At 44.0% G+C, this 26,547-nt stretch overlaps 1 protein-coding gene across 2 annotated transcripts in view; it reads left to right on the forward strand.

Moving 5' to 3' along the window:
- The window catches only part of TUFT1 (tuftelin 1), a 36,793-nt gene that overhangs the window by 3,510 nt on the left and 6,736 nt on the right, over positions 1 to 26,547 (forward strand). The window contains exons 2-8 of one of the 2 annotated variants that reach the window (XM_019628936.1): positions 13,685 to 13,759; positions 14,164 to 14,265; positions 17,435 to 17,521; positions 17,980 to 18,069; positions 19,632 to 19,697; positions 22,779 to 22,892; positions 25,998 to 26,126. In XM_019628936.1, the coding sequence (XP_019484481.1) occupies positions 13,685 to 13,759; positions 14,164 to 14,265; positions 17,435 to 17,521; positions 17,980 to 18,069; positions 19,632 to 19,697; positions 22,779 to 22,892; positions 25,998 to 26,126 (663 nt within the window). The remainder of the gene's footprint in view (positions 1 to 13,684; positions 13,760 to 14,163; positions 14,266 to 17,434; positions 17,522 to 17,979; positions 18,070 to 19,631; positions 19,698 to 22,778; positions 22,893 to 25,997; positions 26,127 to 26,547) is intronic. The other variant, XM_019628937.1, reaches the window with a different exon arrangement.

The raw sequence follows: 26,547 nt of genomic DNA on the forward strand, positions 1-26,547 counted from the left end.
AAAGTACAAATCAACCTCAAACATTAGATATTCCCATTAAGCTCCTCTGGTTATCAGCAACAAAGAGTGAGTGACTCCAGCTAACTTAAGCAAAAGAGGAATTTATTAGAAAGAAATGGGCAATTCAAAAAATTTAAGGGAAAGTTGAAAAAGTCCGAACCCAGGGAGTCCTTGTGGCCTGGGTAGGTGGAAGGAACTAATGGAGGGTTTCTACATCTGGATGAATTGGTTCCAGCTGTTTTAGGTCTTTTTGCCATTCTGCCCAAGTCCAGGAAGAGGGTGCCACTGGTCCCTTGACCCAGGGAGGGGCGTGTCCTTTGATTGACAGGCCCATCAGATTACCCAGTGAAGGGAGGGAGAGTCTCCAGAGAAAACCCAAGTGCTTTTACCAGGTGGAAGCTGTGTGGCAAAAGCATGGTTTGCATGATCTCTGATTTTCTTTCTTTCCCTTTTAAAATCATTGTTATCAAAGGAATATATATGAATGATTTTTAAAAGGTCTAATAATATCAAAAGGCTTTTAAAAGAAAGTCGCAAGGAGTTCCCTGCCTCAAGTAACCACTGCTCATGCAAGTAACCACTTTCAACTCTTTTAGCTTTTTTCTCTGGTGTTGACCGCATGTTCCTAAATATTGGGTTGTCGGAAAAGTCATGACGTATTTTTGCTATCTTTTTCGTTGCAAAACTGTGTCATGACTTTTCCGACAACCCAATAATATGCTTATAGTGACACTTCTTGGTTTATCAGTTTTAGTTATCGACGTACTTCCTGCAGGAGGAATTCTAGAAGAGCTTATACTCCCACCCTTTCCACCTTTTTTCCCCCCTGTCTCCCATCCTCTTACTGTAATTACATCCCAATTTTTGGCTACACTAGGATTTCTGTTAATAGCATTGTGGCTAAGAGCCTCCAGTGAGCTGTCGTCGGGGCTTCGATGTTTGCTTTGTGCAGGGTCACTTTGGTAAATGACTTCATCTCTTGGGCCTCATTTTCCTCACCTGTATGGCAGAGACTGTAGCTGTACCCTTCTCGAAGGTTGTTGGGAGGATTAAATAAGGTAATGCACTGGGAACATTAAGCACAGGGCCTGGCACATGGTAAGTGCTCAGGTGTTAGCTATTCTTTTCTGTTTGCTGCTGACCGGCTTACACTTGGCCAACGGGCGGAGGGAGCATCTAGGAAGTCCCTGTTCTGGTCAAGGTTTGCTCCTTCTCATTTTGTCGACATTGGCTTGTTCTTGTCTGTTCCTTTCCCCTTTCCTCTGCCAGGGGAGGGTTCTGAGGGTGAGAAGGGGTCTGTAGATAGACCCAGGGTGAAAACCTAAGTGACTTTTGACTGGCTGAGACTGAGCGATGGTCTGGGTTCATATTTTGGCACCCCCCCCCCTCTGGGCCCCTTTCTTCCTCCTTTTCTAACTTCATGGGCAAGGCAGCTGGTGTCCTGTGATGCTCTGGGCTTTTTGATAAGGTGATTCTCTTTAAGTAATCTCTATCAGCGTTACCTTCGAATATTTGCTCTTTTTCACCGTGTTTAACCTTTTATCTTGATCAGTCTTGGCCAGAGAGGTTCTTTCAACATCCGGGTGGATTTGGAATTTTTTTTTCATCAGCTATAGCCTGAACCTTTGTGTTCACCCTGGAATAAGTATCTTTCCCTTAGAATCTCAGAAGCTGAATTAGTTTAATACCGAGTCTTTGCTGAGCCCCACTCTTTTTAAAAAAATTATATAACTAAAGCTGTGACTTATTGAGGGCTTACCATGGGTCTCATTTTTTATAACAGCTTTATTGAGATACAATTCACATGCTGTACAAGTCACCCATTTAAAGTATACAATTCAGTGGGGTTTTTAGTATATTCAAAGAGCTATACAGCCATCAACACAATCGAGGTTAGAACATTTTCATCACCCCATAAAGAAACGCTGATCCATTGGCCGTCACTCATGAATCCTCCAGGCCTACCAGGCCTTAGGCAACCACCAGTCTACTTTCTTTCTCTATAGATTTGCCTATTCTAGATATTTTACTATAAATGGAGTCATAGATGTGCTCCTTTGTGACTGGTTTCTTTCAGTTAGCATGATGTTTTGAAGGTTGATCCACGTGTAACATGAATCAGTACTTCATTCCTTTTTATGGTTGAATAATAATAGTCCATCGTGTGGATATTTTATCACATACGTTCATCGTGGATGAATGTTGGTAGACATTTGGGTTGTTTCTTCTTTTTTTTTCCTATGATGAATAATACTGCTATGAACATTTGTTTACAAGTTTTCGTGTGGACGTATGTTTTCATTTCTCTTGGAGAGAAATATCTAGGAGCGGATTTCCTGGGTCAGAATATTTGCATTTTAAAGAGGATTCATCTGGATTCTTACCTACTCCGAAGGAACGAATGCGTTCTAAAATGGCGGAAGCGTGGCTCTGTGACACCTGGGTGGGGAAGAAACTCCTGGGCAGAGGAACCTTTCAAGTTTGGTGACTGCCTGTTCCTTCTACTCATGACACCTCCCCCAAGGTCAGCCCATAAATTCCTCCTCACACCGGTCCATCTCCCCCACTCATTGCCAGGTTCTTACTTTCAGCAGCATGACAGCTGATGTCCCCAAGCTGCCAGGAGTTTGGGGAATCCTGGGCTCTGCAGGAGGATCTGGGAGACGAGGCTTACCCAACCACTGGGCAATTGGCACCAACCTTGGCCCATATTTCTCCAGGGTGGGGGGGTGTGTGTGCACACCCAGATGGTTTCAGTTCCAGACACGTGTGCTCAGACCTGGTGGGACGAGCTTCCCTGCCTGCTGGTAATCCTGGTACACGCCTTTTTGGATTTCAATGCAGTCTTGTGAAATACCTTTGTTTCCTAGGGGTGGGGAGGTTTAGATAGAGGAGTGGGGATGTGCCAGGGAAGCTGGTGGCCCAGATTTAAGCTTGGCCAGAGGGGCAGGAAGAGGAGAAGAAAATATAGGGTAGGATGGGGACAGGTAGATGAAGGAAGAGAAAGGAACTGGTGTTCTGGGGCGCAAAAGCAAAAACTGTAAAGCAAGGTAGTCAGAGACTAGGGAGGGCCCTCCTACCAGCCCTTTGAGGGGAGGGGGCGCTGAGAAACCGCCCCTTCGTTCCAGGCTGGCTGGGCACTTGGCAGGTTTCCTGGAGAGAGACTGGCTCTGCAAAGGGGGTCTCCTTTGGAGAGTTTGGGAGCCCACCTTCCTCATGTACACACTCTCCCTGACAGGCCCCAGCTTTTCCTGTGCCAGGGCTCCAGGTCATGAGAAGGGCTGCCTCTTAGGGTGCCATCCTAAATCTCTTTTTCTCATTTCACCTCCCAGTCACCCGGTCAGCCCTCTGCGTAGAGCTTGTCCAGCCCATGCCTCCGGGCAGGTAGCCAGACAAAAAGCAAACACTTGTTTTGTTGGCTAATCTGCGGGAAGGAGCAGGAATGAGTATTTGTGTCATACTCAACGAGGGCCATCTCTGGATGGGTTGGAAGTCTCAACCAAGAGAGGGCAGTTTCCCCCCTCCAACCCCCCATCTGGCCCTCTTTGGCTTTCTTGGGACTTTCCTCACCCTGGCGTCTTGGGAGCCAGTGTTTCAAGGGGTGAGCTATTCCCGTTTCTCAGAGGTAGCAGCTGCTGCAGTAGCTTGAAGGATCACGTATATTCGGTGGGAGAGGGGACATTGAGGGACAAAGTGATGGAGGTGCGGGTTACAGGATGAAGGTGAATTAAGGATGCTGGTTTCCAGGGGGTCTCTACTTCCTTTACTTCCTTCTGGAAAGATCCTTCCCCTTCACGTGCCACCCGGTCCTCATGGCCCCCTTAGAAGCCTGGGGAGCGGCAGGTGGGGAAACTTAGGCTTTTCCCATCATCTTGCCCAGGTCGCTGGAGCCGGTGGTGTGAGAACCTCTCCTCCCTCCTTATCTCCCTATCGCCTCTCCCCAGCGTCTTGATCTCTTCTCCCCTCAGCTATGTGTTTACACCCCCCTCCCCGCTCTGAGGAGTGAGTCACAGCGGGAGATTTGTTTGAACAGAGCGGAGAGGCTGCCTGTAATTTGGAGGTGGCTGGGCTTCTCCCCAAGAATGCTTATGAGGTTGGAGGCTGCTTACCTTGTGATTAGCTCTGTCCCTTTTTTCCCTGGAGAAGAAGGCTCCACTTTGTATCTTGCGTTTCAGAGAGTCCCCGGTGGGGCCCACCCTGTTAGACATTTGGGGGGTCTTCCTAAAGCTCTCTGGGGCCCACTCGCAGCCCTGAGGTCACCCCAGCTCCACTGGTGAGGAAACCACCAGTGACACCAAGCAGAGAGGGGCCCAGGATTTCCTCTGTTCTGGGTTGGGGTTGTGGGGTGAGGTCTATGACCTTGCAGACTGGATTCTCTGGTTCTAGAGGATGAGGTGCCAGGGAGAACCCCAGATTTACTCACAGGCTCCATCGAGACAGTGTGTCTCACCCACCCTTTTCCCTTGCTCCTCGGGGAAGGAATGCTGTCTCACCTTTGTGAAGTGATCTACCGTGTGCAGAGCACTTGCACACACTGTCCCTACACATATCTCTGCCTGCCTAAAGGCAGCGGAGGTACTGTCATTCCCGTTTTGCAAATAGAACACCGAGGCCGGGAGAGAGAAAGTGATTGGCCCAAGGATGAATAGCTGTCAGTCAGACTCAGACCCCACCTCCGACTCCAAGTGTGTACTTTTTCTTCCCATTTCTTTATTTCTATATGTAATTATAGGAGTTTCGCACAAGCGCATTTTTGTTGCTCAAGTTTAAAACACTATAGAGGTACATGGAAGGAAAGCCCCTTTACTCCTTGCCCTTCTGGTTTAGAGTGTGCGAATTCGGTGTTTTTTCTATGTGCTGACTTTCCAGAAACCACGGTGTGGTGTGATGGTTAGGAGCACAGACCCTGGAGCCCCTGGACCTGGGTTTGAATCTTGGCTTTGCTCCTTGTTCATTTTACGACCTTGGGCAAGATACTTAACTTCTGACTCAGCTTTCTCACCTGTAAAATGGGGGTGCAGATAATAATACCTACCATATAGTATTGTCGGGAGGATTAAATAAATGAGTTAATACATGTAAAGCACTTAGAAAAGGGCCAGTAGGGCTCCACTTGTAGTAATTGATATATATATATATATATATATATATATGGGTTGGCAGTTACCAATGCTATGGAAAAATATAGATGCCTACTTAAATATGTATACTTACATGAGAAGTCATATTTTATGAATTCATTTGTGACTTGTTTTTTTTTCACTTCATGTATCTTGGAGATCTTTTCCTGTCCTTTGTAGAGGGTTTGTTTATCGGCAGTGTAGTATTTTATCGTATCTATGTTTTTATTCACTCACTCACTAGAGAATATCAATGCTGCCTCTAGTTTTTAACTGTTGTCCACAGAATTGCAGTAAACAGTTATACGTATATATCTTTGGGCAACTGTGCATGTATTTTCATAGAGAATACTCCTAAAAGTGGAATTAGGGGCCAAAGGATTTACAAAATAGGTAAACTCTTTTTATTAATATTTCCAAATTAGCCTCCAAGAATACTTTTACAAACTTACACTCTGTCCGACAATATGTGAGATTAGCCTTCACCCCTCTATCCTCACCAATCCTGGATAGTGTCAGCTGCTTAAATATTTGCCATTCCCTTGGTATAAAATGATATTTCTGCAGGATTCACGTGAAGAAAAGCCAGTAGCTTTACTGAAAAGCAAGAAAGAAGATTGACATATATGGGAAGTTTTTAAAGCATAGCAATAAAATGGACACTAGTGTCCGATTTAAGAACTAGAATCTCCCCAAGACTTTTAAAGCCCCCGGAGGCCTCCTAGATTTTAACCCTCTGCTTCCTCCCCAGAAATAACCACTGCCTTGAATTTTGTGTTTATTTCCTTGCTTTTTGTTATACTTTTACTACTTGCCCTAATAATATGTTGCTTAGTTTGGCATATTTTGAACTTTATATACATGGTATCATCTATATTCTACAGCTTACTTTTCCACTTAACATTAATTTTGAGATTTGTTCATGTCGATGCGTGCAGCTGTAGTTCATTTATTTTCACAGTTGAATTTCATTATACTAAGACGCCAGAGTTTATTCATGCTGTTTCTTGTCAGTGGACCTATCTGGATTGTTTTGGGGTTTTGCCATTGCAAGCAATGCTGCTGGGAGCACACTTCTGCATGTCCTATTTTACACTTCTTGTGAGATTCGCCCCAAATGATAGATTGCTCTTTATTGTTTTAACTTGCCTTTCCCTGGTGAGGTGGAGCATCTTTGATGTATCCATTAGTCACTTATATTTTTCCTTAGAGTTGCCTTTCGTAGCCTTTGCTCCTTATTCCCCCCCCCTTTTCCCCCCTTCCTTTTCGTGTCTGCTTTTTCCAATATTCCATACTGCTTCTCTTAACCGAGGAGTCGGAGTTTCTCAAAAGAAAGGGAATTGGGAAGACAGCTGAGCACATCACCTGGAATTCACCCAGCATGCTTTCTGAGCACCTACTCTAGGCAAGGCACTGTGCTAATAAAATTGCAGAGGTAGCCCAGGGAGTTCTATATGCTTAACCCAGGTACCGCCCCGCCCCCCCCGCCGTGTTAACATCTCACATGACCGTGCCACAGTTGCCATAACTAAGAAATCAATGTTAATGCAATGTGAACTAAATTATAGACTTTATTTGGACTTCACCGGTTTGTCCCTCATGTCCTTTTTCTGATCCGGGATCCAGCCCCGGATACCTCATTGTGTTTACCCTTTTTGTCTGGTAGGCATTCTTTATGTTTTCTGAAGATCCTTTGTCGGATATGGGTGGAGTGAGTACCTCGTGCTCTGTGGATTGCCATGTACTCTCTTAGTGGTGTCTTTTGATGAACAAAAAGCTCTAAATCTGAATATAGTCCATTCTTTTTATGGGGAAGATTTTTCGCGCCATGTTTAAGAAAAAAATTTGCCTTTGCCGAGGTCATAACGATGTCCTGTGTTTTCCTATAAAATCTTTATTGTTTGGCTTTTTACTTTTAAAGTAGCAATCCACTTGGAACTGTTATGGTGTGAGGTAGGAATTACTATACATCTTCTTCCATCCCAAGGCATTTTTATTTTAACCCATAAGCGGGTGGAATATACTTATGGACAATATTTTAAAGAGGAGCATTATGTCAAATTTGGAGGAACTGGCATTACTGTGTATCTACTTGTATTAGTTCTCACTTGAGCGTTGTACACTCTGTCTTACCAACAAAGAAACTAAGGCTGAGGGAGAATGAGATCGAGCCACACAACGGAGATAAGCCAGAGCCAGGGTCTGAGCCAAGCACTCACTGACCCCAACGCTATTCTTTTTCTGCAAAGAAGAAAGGAAGTCCAGTTGGGCTTGACAGGTAATGGACCAGGTAACAAATCTGGTGGTGATCTAGGTCGTGGCATGTATCATCCCATTCGAACTATCAAAATAAAATATGTTTTCTAAAATAAAGAAAGAAAATATAAGACATGTAAGAAAAATAATTGATAATAACCTACATGGGGGTGGGGGGCGGTTAGGTTGAATAAGTCAGTTTAATCTAGTCAGTGGAGTACTAGTGGCCATTAAAAGCCAATTTTGAAGACTAATGTGATGGAAACGAATGATGAAATATTAAAGAGGAAAAAAGCAAGTGTATTACTGTGTACAGTGGTTATGCCTTTTCAAAATACACGTAGAAACATTGTAAGGAATACACTAACATTTTAATAGTGGCAATTTGGGGGTAGTAGGATTACAAGTACTTGTTTTATTCATTATATTTAAAATTTTTTGTCCCTGAAAGTATTAATTACTTTTTTAAAAAGATAATTGTAGCGTTTCATACAGTTATAAGAAATAATGGAGACCCCTATACCCTTTACTTAGTTCTCCTCAGTGGTAACATCTTGCAGAATTATAGCAGACTATCACTATTGGGACAAGTGACATCGATACAGTCATGATACACAACTTTTCCATCAGCACAAAGACACGTCAGGTTACCCTTTTAGGGCTACACCCACTCCCTTCCCACCCCCATCTTCTCCTTTACTCCTGGCAACCACTGACCTGTTCTCCATTTCTGTTCTTCTATCATGCCAGGAATGTTACAGAAATGGAATCGTATTATAGTATGTAACCTTTTGTGATTCGCTGCTTTCCCTTAGCATAATTCTCTGGAAAGTTTTGTGGCATGCATCAGTAATTTGTCCTTTTGTTGCCAAATAGCAAGTATTCCATGATACAGATGGACCATAGTTTGTGTAACCATTCACCTGTTGGAGGGTTACCTGGGTTGTTTCTAGTTACGGAGTCTTACAAAGAAAGCTGCTGTAAACCTTAATGTACAAGTGTTTACGTGAACGTAAGTCTTCATTTCTCTGGGATAAATGCCCAAGAATGCAATTGCTGGGTCACATGGTAATTGTCTGTTTAGTTTTTAAAGAAACTGCCCAACTGTTTTTCAGAGTGGCTGTGTCACTTTACATTCCCATGAGCAGTGTGTAAGTGATCCAATTTCTCCGTATTGCCGGCATTGGTGTTGTCACTACTTTTTGTTTTTGCCATTCATAGGTGTGTGGTGGTATCTCACTGTGGTTTACTTTGCATCTCCCTAATGACATTGAACTTTTTTTTATGTGTTTATTTCCCATCGGCTTATCATCTTCAATGAAATGTCTCTTCATGTCTTTTATCCATGTTCTAACAAAGTATTAGAGAATAGACATCTATATTCATGAGAGATATTGATCTATAGTTTCTTTTTTTTTTTTTAAACCAATCTTTGTCTGGTTTTGGTACCAGGGTAAAGCTTTATAAAATGAATAGGGCGATATTCCTTCCTCTTCTGTTTTCTGGATGAGATTAGGTAGAATTGCTACTCATTTCTTAAACATTTGGTAGAATTCTCCAGTGGAACCGTCTGGGCCTAGATGTTTCTTTTTAGAGAGTTTTAAAATTATGAATTTACTATCTTTGATAGTTAGAAGGCTATTCATATTACCTATTTCGTAGTAGGTGAATTGGCTAGTTTGTGTTTTTTGAAGAATTGGTCCATTTTGTCTAAATTGTCAAGTTTATGTTGTAGTGTATTTCATAGTGTTACCCTATTATTTTGGCGTCTGGAGGGCCTGTAGAAATATCCTGGCTCATTCCTGATGGTAAGTTGTGTGTCTCTCTTTTATTCTTTGTCAGTCTTGCTGGAGTTTTATCAATTTCATTGATTTTTTTTCAAAGAACCAGCTCTTCATTTCATTGATCTTTCTCTTGTTCTTCTGTGTTAACTGTTTACTATTTCTTCTCTTCACTAATTCCTTCCTCCTGCTTGCTTTGGGTTTAGTTTGTTCTTTTTCTGTATTCTTATAGTGGGAGCTTAAATTATTGATTTGAGACTTTTTTCTTTTCTGTTGTATACATTTTAGTGCTATGAATTTCCTCTCAGACTGCTTTAGCTCTGTCCCACAAAGTTTGATACCGTAAAACCTTGGATTGCGAGTGACTTGGTTTGTGAGTGTTCCACAAGACGAGCAAACATTTCTATTAGGTTGGTGCAAAAGTAATAGCGGTTTTTGCCATTTCCGCTATTACTTTTGCACCAACCTAATCATACATTTTAACTTGGTAAATGAGCGATGTCTTGCAATATAAGTAGTTTGTTTCCAGAACGAATTATGCTCGCAAACCGAGGTATTACTGTATTTTGTTTTTTCCTTTTTGTTCAGTTCAATGATTTCTTTTAAAATTGCTCTTGAGACTTTGTTTTTGACATAAGGGTTATCTAGAAGTATGTTGTTTAGTTTCCTAGTGTTTGGAATTTTTTTCTGTTATCTTTCTGTTATTTATTTTTATTTTTATTCCCATTGTGGTCAAATAACATATTCTGTATGATTTCAATTCTTTGAAATTGGTTGGTTTGTTTTATGGCCCAGATTATGGTCTATCTTAATACATGTTTCATAGGTACATGAAAATGTGTATTCTGTTGTTGTTGGGTGGAGTGTTCTAGAAATGGTGATTAGATCCTGTTGGTTGTTGGTGGTATTGAATTCTTATTTAGCCTAGCTGATTTTTTGTCTAGTTGTTCTATCAGGTTTTGAGAGATGAGTTTTGAAGTCTTCAACTATTGGGTTGTCAGAAAAGTCATGACGTATTTTTTCTATGGTTTTCGTTGCAACAATGCATCATGACTTTCCCGACAACCCAATATAATGTTGATTTGTATATTTCAGTTCTATCAGGTTTTGCTTCACAACAGCTCTGTTGTTTGGCACATATTTATTTGGGATTGCTATGTCTTTGTGGATTGACCCTTTTACATTATATAATCTCTCTGGTAATTCTCTTTGCTCTGGAGTCCACTTTATCTGATATTAACATAGCCACTCCTCCTTTCCTTTGATTAATGTTTGCATGATATATTTTCCCCTTCCTTTTACTTTTAATCTGCCTATATCTTTATCTTTAATATTTCTTGTGGACCACATATATCAAATCATGTTTTCTAAATCCACTTTGCCAATCTCTATTTTTTAATTGGTGTACTTAGACCACTTACATTTAATGCAATTATTGTTATGGTAAACCTGTTATTTTATTTTTGGTTTTGGTTTGTTCTCTCTGTTTTTCATTTCTCTGTGTTCTTTTTCCTGCCTTTCTATAGGTTATTTGAACACTTTTTAGGATTCCATTTATAGTGTTTTTGAGTGTTATCTGTTTGTATAGGATTTTTAGTGATTAGGCATTACATTATATATATATATATATATATATATATATATATATATATATATATATATTTTATCACAGTCTACTGGTGTTGTCATTTTACCAGTTTGAGTGAAGTATAGAAACCTTACCTTCCTTTACATCCCTTTATTCTCTCCTATTTATATTATAATTAATTTAAATATTTTCTGTGCATGCATTTAGAACTACATCAGACAGTGTCATAATTTTAGCTTGTCATCAAACATAATTCAGAAAACCCAAGAGGAAAAAGGAATGCCTGTTGTATTTACTCATATTTTTGCTATTCATGTTTTTTTCTTCCTCATGTTCCAGGTTTCCTTTTTGATTGTTTCCTGTTTAGAGACCTTTTAAAGCCATTCTTTTAGAGTAGGTCTACTGGTAAGACATTCTCTTAGTTTTCCTTTACCTGAGAATGTCTTGATTTTCCCCTTTCCTGAAGGATGTTTTTCCTGGGTGTAGGATTCTCGATTGAGTTTTTTTATGTGTGTGTGTTTTTCAGCATTTAAAATAGTGTGTCATTTTCTTCTGGTCTTCACGGTTTCTGATGAAAAACCTGCTGTTATTCAAATTGTTTTCCCTCTATAGATAAGGTGTCACTTTTCTCTGGCTGCTTTCAAGATGTTTTTCTTTGTCTTTAGTTATCGGAAGTTTAATTATGATGTGCCTTGGCATGAATTTCGGGTTTATCCTGTTGGGATTTGCCCAGCTCTTTGAATGTGTAGGTTTATGTTTTTTGCCAAATTTGGCATGTTTTCAGCCATTATTTTTTTGAGTACTTTTTCAGCTCCCACTTTCTCTTCTCCGTCTGGGATTCTGATGATATGAATGGATGAGACGACCTTCCAGGGCTCCAGTCCAGCCTAGTTATCTACGCTCTTCCAATGGGAATGCCTGGGTTCATGACATAAATTAGACTTGATATTCTTCATTGGCTAATAACTCCTTTGTTCTGGCTGAGGGAAGCCCCAGCTTTTCCCAGCTGCCTCCAGGCATGGGGAGATGGTGTTTTCATCAAAGGGCATGCCTGTGTCCTGGGGGGAAATTGGCAGCTGCTCTGACGCTTTTGCAATCATTTCCTCTTTTTTCTTTTGTAATGTTCTCTTGATCTAGATGTCAGGGAGCACTCACTATGCGTTCAGAAAATACTTACCTGCGTGAAGGGCTGGGGCAGACAGTCACCCACAAGGAGTTAACAGTTAGAAGGGGCGGTTCCTCAGGGAACGCCTGAGGAACTAAGAGGCAGGTGCCCCAGGAGGCCCTGTGATGCTGCTGCAAGCTCAGAGAAGGCGTGTGTCTCCCACAGGATGTTGGGAAGCATTGTGGAAGATGTGGCATTTGAATGTGAACTTGCGAGGGGCTTGCAGATGCCCAGGTGAAAATTGGAATAGAGGACATTTAAAAGAGAAAGGATGACAGCAAAGTGGCTGAAGTGGGAAAGCGTGGGGTGTACTGGATGGGGAGCAATGACGGGCAGTGGCAGAAGAGACGATGTGACCCTGACTGTGGAGAACCTTAAATGTCACACACACTAAGGATCTGGCTTTTATTCGATAGGAATTAAGTTGTAAAACCAGCTACACTGCCAGAATTGAGAGGGCTTAAGGGTCATGTGGGAGTGTCTTCCATCTTTCCTAAATTTGGGTTGTTCCAAGAAGTGGGAGGAGGGTAATATTCGAACACCGCCCTCTTCTGTGGCAGAGAACAGCCTCCACACATTTTCAGTTAAATCTTCAACCAAAAAATTCCTCAGTTGGATGGGAGTATTCCCATTTTGCAGTGAGAACACTGAGAGTTAAGTATCTGACCACGGAGACTGCGTTCTCCGCCAAGTTGCTCTTTCTTTTGTAGGAAGGACTACTGCTGCCCACAGAAGCTTCTCCCAGCTCCCTGGGCAGAGTCCATCCTTTCTTCTTCCTTTCCTTCCAACAGACACTCGGAAGGTTAAGAGGGTTCCTTAAAATCTGTTAAGAGTAAGGTGGCATTTGGATTTCTGAACCTCAAGGCAGGGGATGACCCGATGACCTCAAGGTCACTTTCATCCTTGGGTAGTTTAGTACCATCTTCTCTTCATTGCCTGGAAGAGGCATATAGTCCTCTTTCCTGCTGTCACAGTACTGAGGCTGGAAGGATCCTTAGAGAGATTTAGACCAACCTCTGATTTTTTCTGGTGGGCACCAGAGGCCTGGAGTGGCTGAGTCTCTCATCCTCCTCTACACATAACACAGGTGATTGGCAGGCTTTGGTCCATTCTGCCTTGCTGACCCTCTCAATGTTGTTATATCCCCGAATCTCCAGCCCCTACTTTCCCTCTTACCACATCATTTTCCCTCAGGTTTTCTATTTTTCCCATAATGTGTTTTTTAAGCCTTTTGAATTATAAAAAGAATCTGCTTCTTCCTTTCAAAGTAGGCCGATCACTAGATAAATACCTACTATCTTGCCTGCTTTCATTTGGATGATTTTGTGTGGCTCCTAGAAACAGGGGTTTGGATTCAGGTATCTTCCTATAGTTTGGTTCAGGAAAGATATCCTAGTCTAGTAATGGGTATCTGTCACTTCCCGGTGGTTGCCAGGTATAGAAGTTCTGGATTGGGGATGACCAGTCCAGGGATGCCCTCCTCAGGGGTGGGGTAAGGGGAGACCCTGCAATGTGCTTCCTGTAACCCGAGGACCAGGGTAGCCCCTCGGAGCTGCATGGAGCAGTGCACTGTGTAGTCTCTGGTGACACCCACGGGCGACCTGATGTTGGACAAGCTAATGTCACCTTCCCAGACCTCAGCTTTTATTTATTTATTTTTTTTGTCTGTGCAATGGCAATAATAAGGCCCACTCCGTAGGGCTGGCAAAAGTGTACCTGTCCCTGTCATAGGCTAAAGGTAAGGGGTTATTGTCGCTGTCATTGTCATTATTAGGGCAGCATGGACATTCTCAGACTGGCTCTCCAGAGTGAACTGACAGGAGATGAACTTGAACACATAGCCCGGAAGGTATGGAGGTGTCTGGTGGGGCGAGGCCTCCTATCTTCAGCCACTTCTGCCTTGCCGCTGACCCCTCATGCCAGTGCTGCCTGGGGCCATCTCTGCTGCCGCCCGGGAGCGTTTTCCGCTTTCAGACACACCCAGCTGACCTCAGCATTGCGCACTGCTTTGGGGGATGGGGAGACCCCCCACTAAAAATGAAAACTAACCTGCGGTTTCTACTAATTGTCCTCGTGCAGTGTTCGTGCCGCTGTGTGGCTTCTGGTAGAGGTTTTAAAATGAATTTTTGGAGGAAAAAGTCAGACTAACCCTTGGAGTCGTTTGAGGAGCAAGTCTTCTGTATTGGTCAAGGGGCAGAAGTTTGGGGCTTGCCGTACGGTGTCTGAGCCACTTTCTCTGTCTCTCTCTTGCAGGCAGGCGGGAAGACCTATGCCATGGTGTCTGGCTGCTCCACCAGTCATTCTCTGGCCTCAGAACTGGTGGAGTCCAGTGATGGACATGAGGAGATCATTAAGGTGAGCTGAGTTCCCGTGGACCTGTTCTCCCCGCCCCCCACCCCCTTTCTCCCTACGGGCACCAGGGCGTGAGTGGCTTTTGCCAAAAGGAGCTTATGGTTTGAGTAGGAAGACCAGACCTGCCATGCTAGTTCCGGGCCATCTCCTAGAAAGATTGTAATCGACACCAGGAGACCACAGTCAGTCTCTAGTGACCCTGGTGCAGCCTGGCCCCTGGCACGGCAATGGATGGCATGACCTATTTAGGTACCTAGCCACTGCCCATGTTTAGGTACTGGAGGTTGGAGAGACAGATGAGAGGTGTGTTCATGGAACTTATTTTTAAACATTAAAATAATTTTTGTTATTCTTTATTAAAAAACCAGCTTTTTGAGATATAATTCACATACCATACAGTCGACACAGTTAAAGTGTACAATTCAGTGGTTTTTAATATATTAATAGAGTTGAGTGACCATCACCACTATTCATTCCAGAACATTTTCAGTCACCCTTCCAGCTCCTGGCAATCACCAATCTACTCTCTGTCTCTATGGATTTGCCTCTTCTAGACATTGCATATAAATGGAATCATACAATATGTGGCCTTTTGTGACTGGCTTCTCTCCCTTAACATAATGTTTTTAAGGTTTAGCCATGTTGTAACATGTCAGTACTCATTCCTTTTGATGGCTGAATAATATTCTCTTGGGTGGCTATATCACATTTTGTTACCCTTTCTTCAAGTGACGGACACTTGGGTTGTTTCCATTTTCCGGCTATTATGAATAATGCTTTTTTGAACGTTCATGTACAATTTTTGTTGTGAACATGTTTTCAATTCTCTTGGTATATACCTAGAAGTGAAATTGCTAGGTCATAGTAACTCTATATTCAGTATTTTGAGGAACTACCAGACTTTTTCCCAAAGTATCTGTTCTCTTTTACATTCCCATCACACTGTATGAGGGTTCCAATTTCTCTACATCCTCACCAACCCTTGTTATTACCCATCTTTTTTATTATAACCATCCTAATGTATGAAAAGTGGTATCTTGTTGTAGTTTTAATTTGCATTTCATGACATCTTTTCATATGCTTGTTGGCCATTTGTATATTTTTTCTGGAGAAATCTTTTTTTTTTCAAATCCTTTGCCCATTTAAAAATTCAGTTGTGTTTTAATTGATTAGATGTAAGGGTTCTTTATATATTCTGGACACTAGACCCTTGTTAGAGATATGATTTGGAAATATTTAAGAACTTCTCTCCCGCCCTATGGGTTTGTGTGGGGTTTTTAACATTTTCTTGATGATGGCCTTTGAAACAAAAGTTTTTAATGTGATGAAATCCAATTTATGTATTTTTTTCTCTTGTCACTTTTGCTTTTGGTATCGTATCTAAGAAGTCTGCCTAACTCAAGGCCACAAAGATTTATTCCTACATTTTCTTCAAAGAGTTATAGTTTTAGCTCTTACGAATCAGGTCTATGATCCATCTCAGGTTAATTTTTGTGTATGGTGTAAGGAAGGGGTCCAACTTCCTTCTTTTACATGTGGATCCTTTTATCAACATTGGTTATTGAAAAGGCTGTTCTCCCCTCATTGAATTGTATTGGCATTCTTGTCCAAAATCAGTTGAGTATATTATTATTATTATTTCTGGACTCTCAATTGTATTCCACTGATCTGTGTCTGTCCTTATGCCAGTCGCACCCTATGTTGATTTCTGAGCTTTGGATTAAATTTGTTCTTTTTCAAGAATGCTATAGCTATTTAGGATCCTTTGCATTTCCATATGACTTTTAGGGTCAATTTGTCAGTTTCTGTAAAGAATCCTGCTTTGATTTTGATATGAATTTTGTTGAATCTGTAGATCAATTTGGGGAGTATTGCCATCTTAACAATATTAAGCTTTCCAATCCATAAAAAACGGGATGTTGTTCATTTTTGGGGTCTTCTTTTATTTCTTTTAATAGTGTTCTGTAATTTTCAGAACGTCTCGAACTTTCTTAAATTGATTTCTAAGTATTTTTTGGTTGTCGCAGTTGTAAATGGAATTGTTTCCTTAATTTCATTTTTAGATTGTTTATTGCTATTATATAGAAACACAACTACAGGTATTTTTTTTTTTTGTATATTCATCTTATATCCGACACCCTTGCTGAATTCCTTTATTTGTTCTGATAGTCTTTTTGTGGTTTCCTTAGGATATTCTATATACATGATCGTGTCACCTGCAAATATAGTTTTATCTTTTCCTTTGCAATCTGGATGTATTTAATTAATTTTTTTTCTTACTCAAAGTCATTGCATGGCCCTTGAAAGTAAAACTACTTCATAAGTCTATCAATGTAATCATTGTTAACACTTTATTGTATATCCTCTCAGGCATTATTGTATTTTTATGTATTTTTTCAAAAAATAAAGTTATATACTTTATTCTACAGTTTGCTTGCTCCCTGCCTTTAACGGTAGTTTATAATATCTTCTGTGTCCATAAATGTAAATATCTGGCATTCTAATGGCTGCATAGTATTCTGTTATAGACATGCCATAATTTATTTAAGTAATCCCCCATCGTTGGACATTTTATCTGTGTGTTTTTTGCAGCCATAAACAATATTTTGTGGAACATATATGCTATTCAATTGCGTGTCTGTGTTTTATAAAGGAACATTTCCTCAATTGCAAATGATTCAAGCATGGCATACAGAGAAAAATGTATAAATCCCCTTTACCAACCTTCCATGAATTTACATACATATGAGTGTTTATGCCAGTTTAGCGAAATGTGTTTCATTAGGATACATTTCCAGAAGTAGATTTGCTAGATCAAAGAGTAAATATAGTTGTAAGTCTTCCGATCTGAATCACCAAATTGCCACCCAGAAAGGTTTTACGTTTACTCTCCCATCAGCAGTGTGTATGGTGCCTGTGTAGAGTTAATTTAGCAGTGGTTTTTATTTTTTTATTTTTTGATTGGGGAACAGCCATGGTCATTGGTTACACATGGCTTTCATGCTACAGTGGCATAGTTGACTCTTTTAAGGAGGGTGCAGCTCACAGTGGTCCATGCGGGGATTGAACTGGCAACCTTGATGTTATCAGCACGGCGCTCTAACCAACTGAACTAACCGGTCACCCCAGCCGGAGGTTTCTTAACTAAATAGCGTTCTTTTCCATATGTTAGGTGTACTTGAAGGGGAGGCCTGGAGACAAGATGACCCATGAGAAGAATATTAACCAGCTGAAGAGTGAGGTACAGTACATCCAGGAGGTGGGTACCCCTTTCTTCTGTGGAAATGACCTCGGTCATTTCTCTAAATATCACATTTTGGGGGAATCCCTGCGTTTGTAGGATCCGACGTAAGTGCCCAGCACTATCCCAGCCCAGCCATCCTGTTTGAAATCACCGGCTTTGCTTCTCCAGCTTTTCCTTACCCTCCCCCGGCACTTGTCTCCATATAACATTACATGTTTCTGTTGATTTGTCTTTTGTGTTGTGTGTCTCCCCACCTAGAATGCTCCCCAGGGCAGAGGTTTTGCTTATTTTATTGCTTGTACAGGAGGGATTAGGCTGCAGCCCCACTTGACCACGGTCCCTCCTTCCCCCAGCCAGAGCCCAAATGGTACCTGACTCCTTGGAGTAAGGGTTGGGATGGGCACAGAGGTGGGTGAGTTGGCGTGCGCTTTTTCCTTATCCCAGACCTAAAGCTTCTTGTCCTCCCTTCCTAGGCCAGGAACTGCCTGCAGAAGCTCCGCGAGGATATAAGTAGCAAGCTCGACAGAGACCCAGGAGAGTCTCCCCACACACAGGAGATACAGGTAATGGGAAATGATCCGTGGTTGGGTCTCCACTGAGGAGGTGGGGTCGTGCCAGGCAGCCCGTTTACCAGTCACCCAGAGGGTGTCACATCTAATACCACTGCCAGGAAAGGAGAGAATATAAGCGATAGTGGCTTCTCTGAGCTCTCAACGCCTTGTTAGGGTGCTCCAGCTTGGGTGCTGCCCTATGTTATCTGCCCATATAGAAGTACACCCGTTCCTAAAACGCTGTCCAAAAATGGAATTTATATAAAAAAATGATCATTATGGTATTGGCAAAACCTCTTGGCCGTAAAGATTGTGGGATCCACCTTGTACTACAGTGTCTTATAAAGCTGACAGTCACCTGCAAATCTAAACTTGTAAGTTGATCTTGCTCAATTGGGGTGACACCTGTAGTGGAAGGTGGAAAGCCTGGGTCCTTGTCTGTTGTTTATCTGTGCATGTCGCTGCCTCTTCCCTGGGAGGGGGAGACCCCCCAGGTCAGGGTCCACCCGCGTCTCTGCATGCCCGCACCCAGCACAGGGGCCGGGGTGCAGGAGGTCCAGGATAGGTTTGTCTGACTGAATCGATTGCCTGAGCCTTCCTGGGATGGACAATCCTGGGATCCTGCTTTTCAGCGTTTCTACACTTTCAGGATGGAAATGTCCTGAGGGGAGTAGAACTGTCTCTTTCATGACTTCACCCTCAGCCTCCTTTAGATCTTGAGTGGTCTCTCAGTCACTGGTGTTTGGTTTGGGTGGGATGGTCTTTCTCCAGCAGCAGCCTGTCTTCATGCCCCTGAGGGGAACCGTGACGTGACGTAGCGGCTAGTGGCAGCCAAATTCCCCTTTGGTTTGGGCGTGTACTGGCTACATGGCCCATTGGCCCTAATGCATCTCACTTTGGCTGAAAGTAGGACTTTCAGTGCCTGAGCTCACATCTGGTTGGTGGGAGGAGCTTTGTCAGGTGACTGAAGAACATACTGTGCTCAGACCTGGCTCAGAAGTCCAGGCCCCTTGTTTGCACAAACCAGCAGTCATATGATGAAGACTCAGCCTTTGGGTTGGAGAGAATTGCAGCAAATGCTGCTTCCCCTTTTGATTTATGCCTTGTCAAACCTTGTCGGGATCCCCGGGGCGAGGGGAACACTTTGTGGCAGGCAGCTGCTTGTATTCCTTGGGCTGCAGGGACTGGATCTGCATACTTTTCAGTCTGCTGAAAGGGCTTTAGCCTGAGGTTTCCTTCCTCCTCCCTACCAGGCTCAAGTATTCACTGTCAAGGTTGCAGGAGGGTCTCCACTCTCCTTTCCACTTTTCCACACAGCACTGGGCGTCTTTCCCCCGCCCTCCTTTTCTGTCTTCTCCCTTCCTCCCTCCCTCCCTCCCTCCCTCCCTCCCTTCCTTCCTTCCTTCCTTCTCTTTTTTCTCTTCCTCCTTCTCTCTCTCCTATCTATCTATCTATCTATCCATCCATCCATCCATCCATCTAGCTAGCTAAGATTTGAGCTTTTAGGAGAAGAATGTTTCGAAGTTGGTTGCTTGGGACCAATTTAATCACCAATTTTATTTTTCTTCGAACAGGTGCTGCTAGAAAAGCCAAACGGCTTTAGCCAAAGCCCCAGGACCGGGTACAGCAGCCCCCCTGAGGTAGGTGACAGGGAAAGCTGGTAACCAGTGCTTAGCAGGAGGCCGCATGTCCTCCCTGACCCCCTTTTTTTTATTGCTTTCTCTCTCACTAAGTATAGTAAGAGGAGTGCTCACTTGCTATAACAATTCGAACGATGGAGAAACATCAAGTGGCAGGGCTCCCTTCCCAGTCCCATTCCTTGGAAGGATTTGCTGTTAACTGACTGAAGTGGCTTGTCAGCCTTTACTGCCCATTTCCATGGCCTTAGGAGCTTTGAAAGACACGGTGCCTGTATGCCGTCCCTAGAGATGGTAATTTAATTGATCTGAGATGTGGCTTTGGCATCAGGACTTTTAATGTCTCTTCAGGTGATTGTAAAGTTTAGCCAAAGTTGAGTACCAATGTTCTAGAGTGTTTCTCTATATGCAGACAACCATATTTAAATGTCATATGTATGTATGCCTTTGAGTATCTTAATATATACCCAGGTACCAAATGTACTTGCATAAATGTATGGATATAATATACACATATTTTTCACACATACAAGGTCATGATTAATAAATCCCTTGCTTTCTTATTTTTTAATTTTTAAAGATTTTTGGGGGGAATTGGGGGAGGGGAACAGCGTTGGGGAATCAGGGAAGGGGAACAGACAAGTTGCTGTCCTTTTGTTCTTCAGTCTAGTTGTGGAGGACGTTGCTTCACTGGCCCATGTTGGTATTATCATTGCGCTCTTCCCGGGTGAGGCAGATCGGTCGCCGGCCTCTGACGGCCACTCACTGCGGCTCTTGGCAGCTCACACCAGCTGCCGGCTGCTCAGGTTGGCTGCCGGGCCACACACAGTAGCTTATGGCAGCCCACTGCAGCAGGGGCTGCAGCCTACACCGTCGCTGGCGACTCACGGCATCCCAGCTCCAGGTCAAGCTGTTGTTCACCATCTTAGCTGTAGAGGACAGTGTCCCTGGCCCCCATGTGGGATCCGAACCGGGGCCCTGCTGCTCAGAACTGGCGTCCCAAGCCAGCTCTTAACCAACGTGCCATTCGGCCGGCCCAACTTTCTTATTTTTTTAAACTGAAGAGTATATTATAACCTTCGTTCCATGTTAGTACTTGTAAATCTACCTCATGCTTTTGAATGACAACAGACTTTTTCCTCCCATGGCTCTACTTTTTCTTTTTTTTTAATTCCTCGGCCCCCCCCGACCCCCCACTTCATTGAGGTATAATCGACAAACGCGGCTGTACTTTTAAAAAATGATACGTTATTATTTTTGAGATTATATAATACGAAGACTTGCTTATTATAGAAAATTTGGGAAATTCAAAATCCAAAGTGAAAGAAAAAAAAAATCAATTGTAACCTACCCAGAGAAAACCCACAGCTTGGTGACATTTTTCTTGTCTTTCCTTCACTGCAAATATACATATATTTACAATATTGATATTATACTGTGTCCAGCATTTCCTTGTATTTGTTTGGGTGGGTATTTTTTTTTTGGACTGGTTATTTTTGGCTCTCAGGTACAGAGGTGAATGAGACCTACCCACCAGTTATCATACAGGCGTCTCCTTGGTTTTACATGGTTTTTTTTTTCTCGGCCTCTCCCTTCCCCCACCAAAAGGTACTTATCACTTTCATATATTCAAAATATGATTTAAATATGCCTATTAAATATATTTTAAATTTTCATAATGGACTGGTACTATATTTTTGTTTCTTCCTTTTTTACACAACACCACGCTTTTAGAGCTACCAACGCTGCTGTGTTCAAATCCAGTTTCTTGTTTCTAACTCCGACGTGTGGTTTTCTAACTCCCTTTTTTCTCTATATTATGAAAATTTTCCATGTCATTCAGTAGTCCCCTGAGAACAGCATCTGAATTAGACACATCATAGTTATGCCCTAGGAGCCTTTGAAATCGCTCTCACCTGCCCGGCAGCTTAGGTAGAGGTATGGAGACCTGGCTGGAGAACTTCCTGACGGCTGGATTTGGAATGTTGTGATTCTGGCCGCTCACTGCAGATGTACAGCTTGGATTTTTCCTTCCCCTGAATCACCATATTTGGCAAATGTGCTGTTGGCCACAAGATATATTGGGTTGTTGGAAAAGTCATGATGCATTTTTGCAACGAAAAACATAGAAAAAATATGTCATGACTTTTCCGACAACCCAATAATAACACCGGATATTATCTGTCCAGCCTCTTTCTTCGAGCTCCAAGCCCTACCCAATGTTATCTCGTTTCTGAAGCAGCCCATATGTAAGGCAGGGCGTGGTGAGGCATCCAAAGGCCCACAGAACTCAATAATAACCCAGCGACTGGGACCCCTCACCCTCCTCCCAGCTGAGAGCTCTGTGCCCTGGTTTGAAGGCGTTGCTGCTTCCCTGGCGCAAGACAGGTGTTCCTGTCAGACTCACAGGGAGCTAGCTGGTAACTGGTTTCAGGTACCTAGGCGGCCCAGGTGGGCGCGAGACCCTACATGCCAGCTCAGCCCTAACCCCAGCCCATGATGGAGCACATCTGGGGAGAGAATCTCAGTAAAATCGATGAGGCTTCTTTTTTTCCATGGATTCAGAAGTCCTGGGTTGATGGGGTGCTTTCGCCCCAGACCTTCCCATCCATCAATAACCCTTTACATGCTGTTCTCTGTGCTAGGTGCAGAGAATAGCAAAAGATGTGCGTTTGGGATGCACCCCTTTGATGGGGGTGGTACAGTCTGTGCCCTTGAGGGCTGCAGTCCAAAGGGGAACAGGGTCCCCGCTGTCAGAGAGCTGGTCTGATGGAAACAGAATACACACACGATGGCACTGACACACACCTGTTAACCAGTTGATACACGGATGAAAATGCGTGTGTCCTAAAATAATCAGGTGATTTGAGGCTAGTTGAGTTCCTTAGGGTCTGAGGAGAGTGTTTTCATATGAATAACTCAGAACCCTGGGTGCCTAACACCCACTCTCCCCTGTGTGATGTGAATTTTTTTGTGAGAGTGATCCGGTCAAGGTGGTTCAAAGAAGTGTGTGTTGGGGTGAACCTTCTCTTACCGAGTCACAAACATGGTGGCTTCACCTTTCGTTCCCCACTCTGGCTCTAGGTGGACACCTATGTAAATGAAGATGCCAAGAGCTTGAGGAAGACCGTGAAGGACTTGCTAGCCAAGCTGCGGGAGGCTGATTGGCAGCACCAGTCAGACCGTGTGGCTTTTGAGGTGAGATGTGGGATCTGGGGAGAAGGTGCCCCAAGGGTGGGGCTACTGGATACAGTTACCAGCAACCTTCTTGGGTGGACTTCATGTCTTTCTGGCTGGGTGCCATCAACTGGAGGCTAGACTTTGATGCCTGGGACACTTCTTGTCTGCTTTTCCCTCTGCTGGATGTTTATAGTTTTTGTTGTCCAAGGCTAGCCCATAGGTCAAAGGTCAGCTCTACTGAAGTTGAACGGTGGTGCTGGTCTGGGAGAGCGGGTCATTCAAAAGTTGTTTTGCTAAGCACCACAATAAGAACTACTGGGCTTCAGGCACCACGTAGGCGAGGACTGTTGCTGTCAAGTTCTCCACCGCATCCTCAGTGCCTGTCATACCTGTCAAAAGGTGGGCACCTCATGTCGACTGGACGAGTGGGTGGATCTTTGTGGTTGTAGAAAGAACTCTGCCCATGGAGTCAGGGGACTTCACATCTAGTCTTGGCTTAACTTCACAGGGCTTTGAGGTCTTGAACAAATACCTCAACTATTGTTATAAAAGTAATACTAGATTATTATAGAAGATTTAAAAACTACAAAAGTGTCTAAGTAGAAAGTGAAAGCCCCCCACTATTAAAAGTGTGTGAAGTCTTCCATACTTTTCCAGAAAATTCTTTTGAGTCTAACCTGAGGTACACTGAGCAAACACTGGGTGGTGTTTCTAACTACTCTGCGTGAGATTAACTATCTGTTATCTGCTATTATTCATCCCCACGTAAGGCATTTATGTCATGAATATGTAATGATAGGATTATGCCCTGCCCAGGCATGCCGGGAGCTGTGGAAAGAGGAAGGCCGCCCTGAACTCTTGTCTTTCACGAGACAGAGAAGTTTTGAGGGTGAGGAAGAAAGGCACGGAGACGGATTGGCTGCTTCTCATGCAGTCGAAGTGTTTATTTGAACAAGGAATTTAACCTCCCTAAGCAGCAGTTTCAACTTTTGTAAAAAGCGGTCATGGATATCCCTCATGAGTTTGGTGTGTGGATTGAGTGAGATAATATATGTAAATATATTCACTCCTCTGAAGGATTTTAGAAATACAAGCTCTCTGTATTTTTCTGAGTGACCAGTATAACAGGCAGGTAGGATTTCCTCTCCTGAGAGGTTTGGTCTTCGGGCAGTACGAAGGTTAGTTTGCTCTTAGGACCAAGTAGCTGTATAGTGAAGGCGTTTGCCGCATCTATTTCAGCTTCTGCAACTGGGATCATGTGGTTGGTGATGTGTCAGCTTGGTGACCAGCTGTTCCCTACCCTCTTGGAGTAGAACAGGAGGAAGGGGAGGCTGAGACTGCAGCACTGACCAGGCTGAATTCTGGAGAGAAAGTTCTGCATTGAGAGGCACTTTGTAGCACTTGTCGGCTTTGGCCACATGTGGAGGACTCAAAGCTTGAGCAAAGGTGTCCTGAGAAGGCCGCTGATAGCTGTAGCAACACGCCCTTAGCTTCTTAGGAGGGGCTGCCCTTTAACCGCATGGTACACAGCACCCACCTGCATAGTGCTCCTGGGTTGGTCCCACTGTTGGGGTGGGTTGGTACCCTCTCTTATGAAGAGGTTCCTTTAGTGCAGGGCTGGCTGGAGCTACAGGGACAACTGTGACAGGGGGCATAGTTTTCTTTTTCCCTTGTGATCCTACCGTGAGGTGTGAGAATTGGCCCAAAGCCTGTTGACGCCGTGCTCCGAGCACCCATCAACCTGAGTACCATGTTTATGTACAGAAATGAGAGGCCTGATTTTAAGTTTCTGCCTGTGGGGCTGGCTTGTTCCAGGCTAACGTGGGACATTTGATGGCTTTCTCGGTATCTCCTAACGAATTGGACTCTCTGGCCTACATTTATGAACCTGGGAGTAGGAAGGGCAAAGTTGTCAGTTACCGTGAAAACAGGTTGCCATTAAGCGTGGGTTTTCTGTTCTACTAGCTGTTGCTGTCAGGAAGGATTTGCAGCGAGTCTGCTGTGGACGAGGCTGGTGTGCAGTGTGGACACGTCCCATCTCTCATCATCCTGAGCTTTGCTTTCTCCTCCCTGATTATAACTTTGGGAGGAGCTGGACAAACTGGCTGTTGGTGTTCTATTTTCCCAGGGCCAGTTAGACTTCCCAGAGGTTACGTGGGTTCTCTTTCAGTAACGGATGGCAGGGTCAGCGTGAGGTAACTGGAAAGCATTGAAACAGATGATGGAGTTAACTGCGTTCTAGCTGTGTGACCTTGAATAAGTCGGTTGACCTTTAGCTGTGAAAGGAGAGGGTTGGACCCAATGAGCATCAGTTCTATTTGTCGTTTCATCGAGCAGTGACTGTGCTGGGTACTGTGCTGAGCTTTGGAAATGTAAGGGTGCTCGAATCTCTGCCACCATGAAACTGATAGCCTACTTAGGGAGTGCACACGAGTGGCCAGGCTCAGGGTAATATGTGTCCTGTGGGGGATCCTCCTCCAGGCTTGGCGACTCCCTGGAAGAAAGGGTGTCTTCAGCTGAAACCCGAAGGATAATTAGGAGTTGGCAAAATGCATGTGAGAGGGAAAGGGGCAAGTTGTTTCCTTTTTCATCCTAAAATCTGCTTCTATCCTTTCTTAATTAGCTCGTCATCTCAGATTAAAAAATAAAAATTCTTCCTGGTGCTTCGTAGCCCTTGGCCTTTGTATGTAGGCTGCAACAGGGCTTGAAGCAAGGCTGAGGAAGAGTTGGGGTACAGAAGGAAGGGTGTGGAGATACCCCCCATCCCCCAGGCTTCCCTGTGTTTGCATTTGTAGGAAAGCCACGGCATTGGGTTAACCTGGGGTGGCCTTGGAGGACGCGAGGATATGTTGAAGTCAGCCATTGGAGAGTGATGCTTATGGGTTCCAGGTGTCGCTCTGAAGTGCAGCTTCACCCACTTTGTGCCGATGCACCCTGGGCGTGGAGTTGACCTGCTCATCACCCGAGTGGTCCCAGAGTGGTGGATGGGGGATGGCAGGGTGCTTACCAGAGTTGCCTCCTCCTCCCATCACCGTGCCCAGGCTCCTGGGCCCTTTTCTAAGGTTTTTATCCACATCTGCGCTTTCTTCGCCCCACTTCACACGTCCCCATGCTGTGTCTTAGGTCACACTCAGCCAATACCGGAGAGAGGCAGAGGAGAGCCAGGAAGCCCTGCAGAGAGTGGAGGACCGACTGGAGCAGAAGGAGATGGAAGCGGGCGAGCTGCAGAGGCGCCTGTCGGGGATGGAGACGGTAAGGGCTGGACCCTGCCTGTCACGTGCTTACCCGGGGTTGGGTATCCCAGGGTCCACTGACACGGCCGTGCGCACTCTCCTTCTCTGAGCAGCTCCAGAAAAGCACACTTCGCAGCTTCCTTTGGCAACTACCTTCGAGCACCTTTCAGCCTTTAAAAGGAGGAAAAGGCCTTTTTCTCATCAGCGTCAGCCCTCGCTCACTAGAGTTGCGCCCATTTCCATTTAAGCGGATTCTGGTGCAGCTGCCCTAGAGGAGCCACTCAGCCTGGCTTCTGAGGGATTGGCGGCCATCGCTGGCCGCTGGGCCTGGGTAATGGCAGGGCCAGGCTCTCCCTCCGGGCAGCTGGCTGAGGCTGGGCAGGGTTGTTGCTGAGGGGGGAGGGCACCCCATCAAACCAGCTGGGCCTGCTGCTCTTGGC

This window comes from Hipposideros armiger, unplaced genomic scaffold, assembly GCF_001890085.2.
Source record: "Hipposideros armiger isolate ML-2016 unplaced genomic scaffold, ASM189008v1 scaffold_819, whole genome shotgun sequence".
Taxonomy (NCBI): domain Eukaryota; kingdom Metazoa; phylum Chordata; class Mammalia; order Chiroptera; family Hipposideridae; genus Hipposideros; species Hipposideros armiger.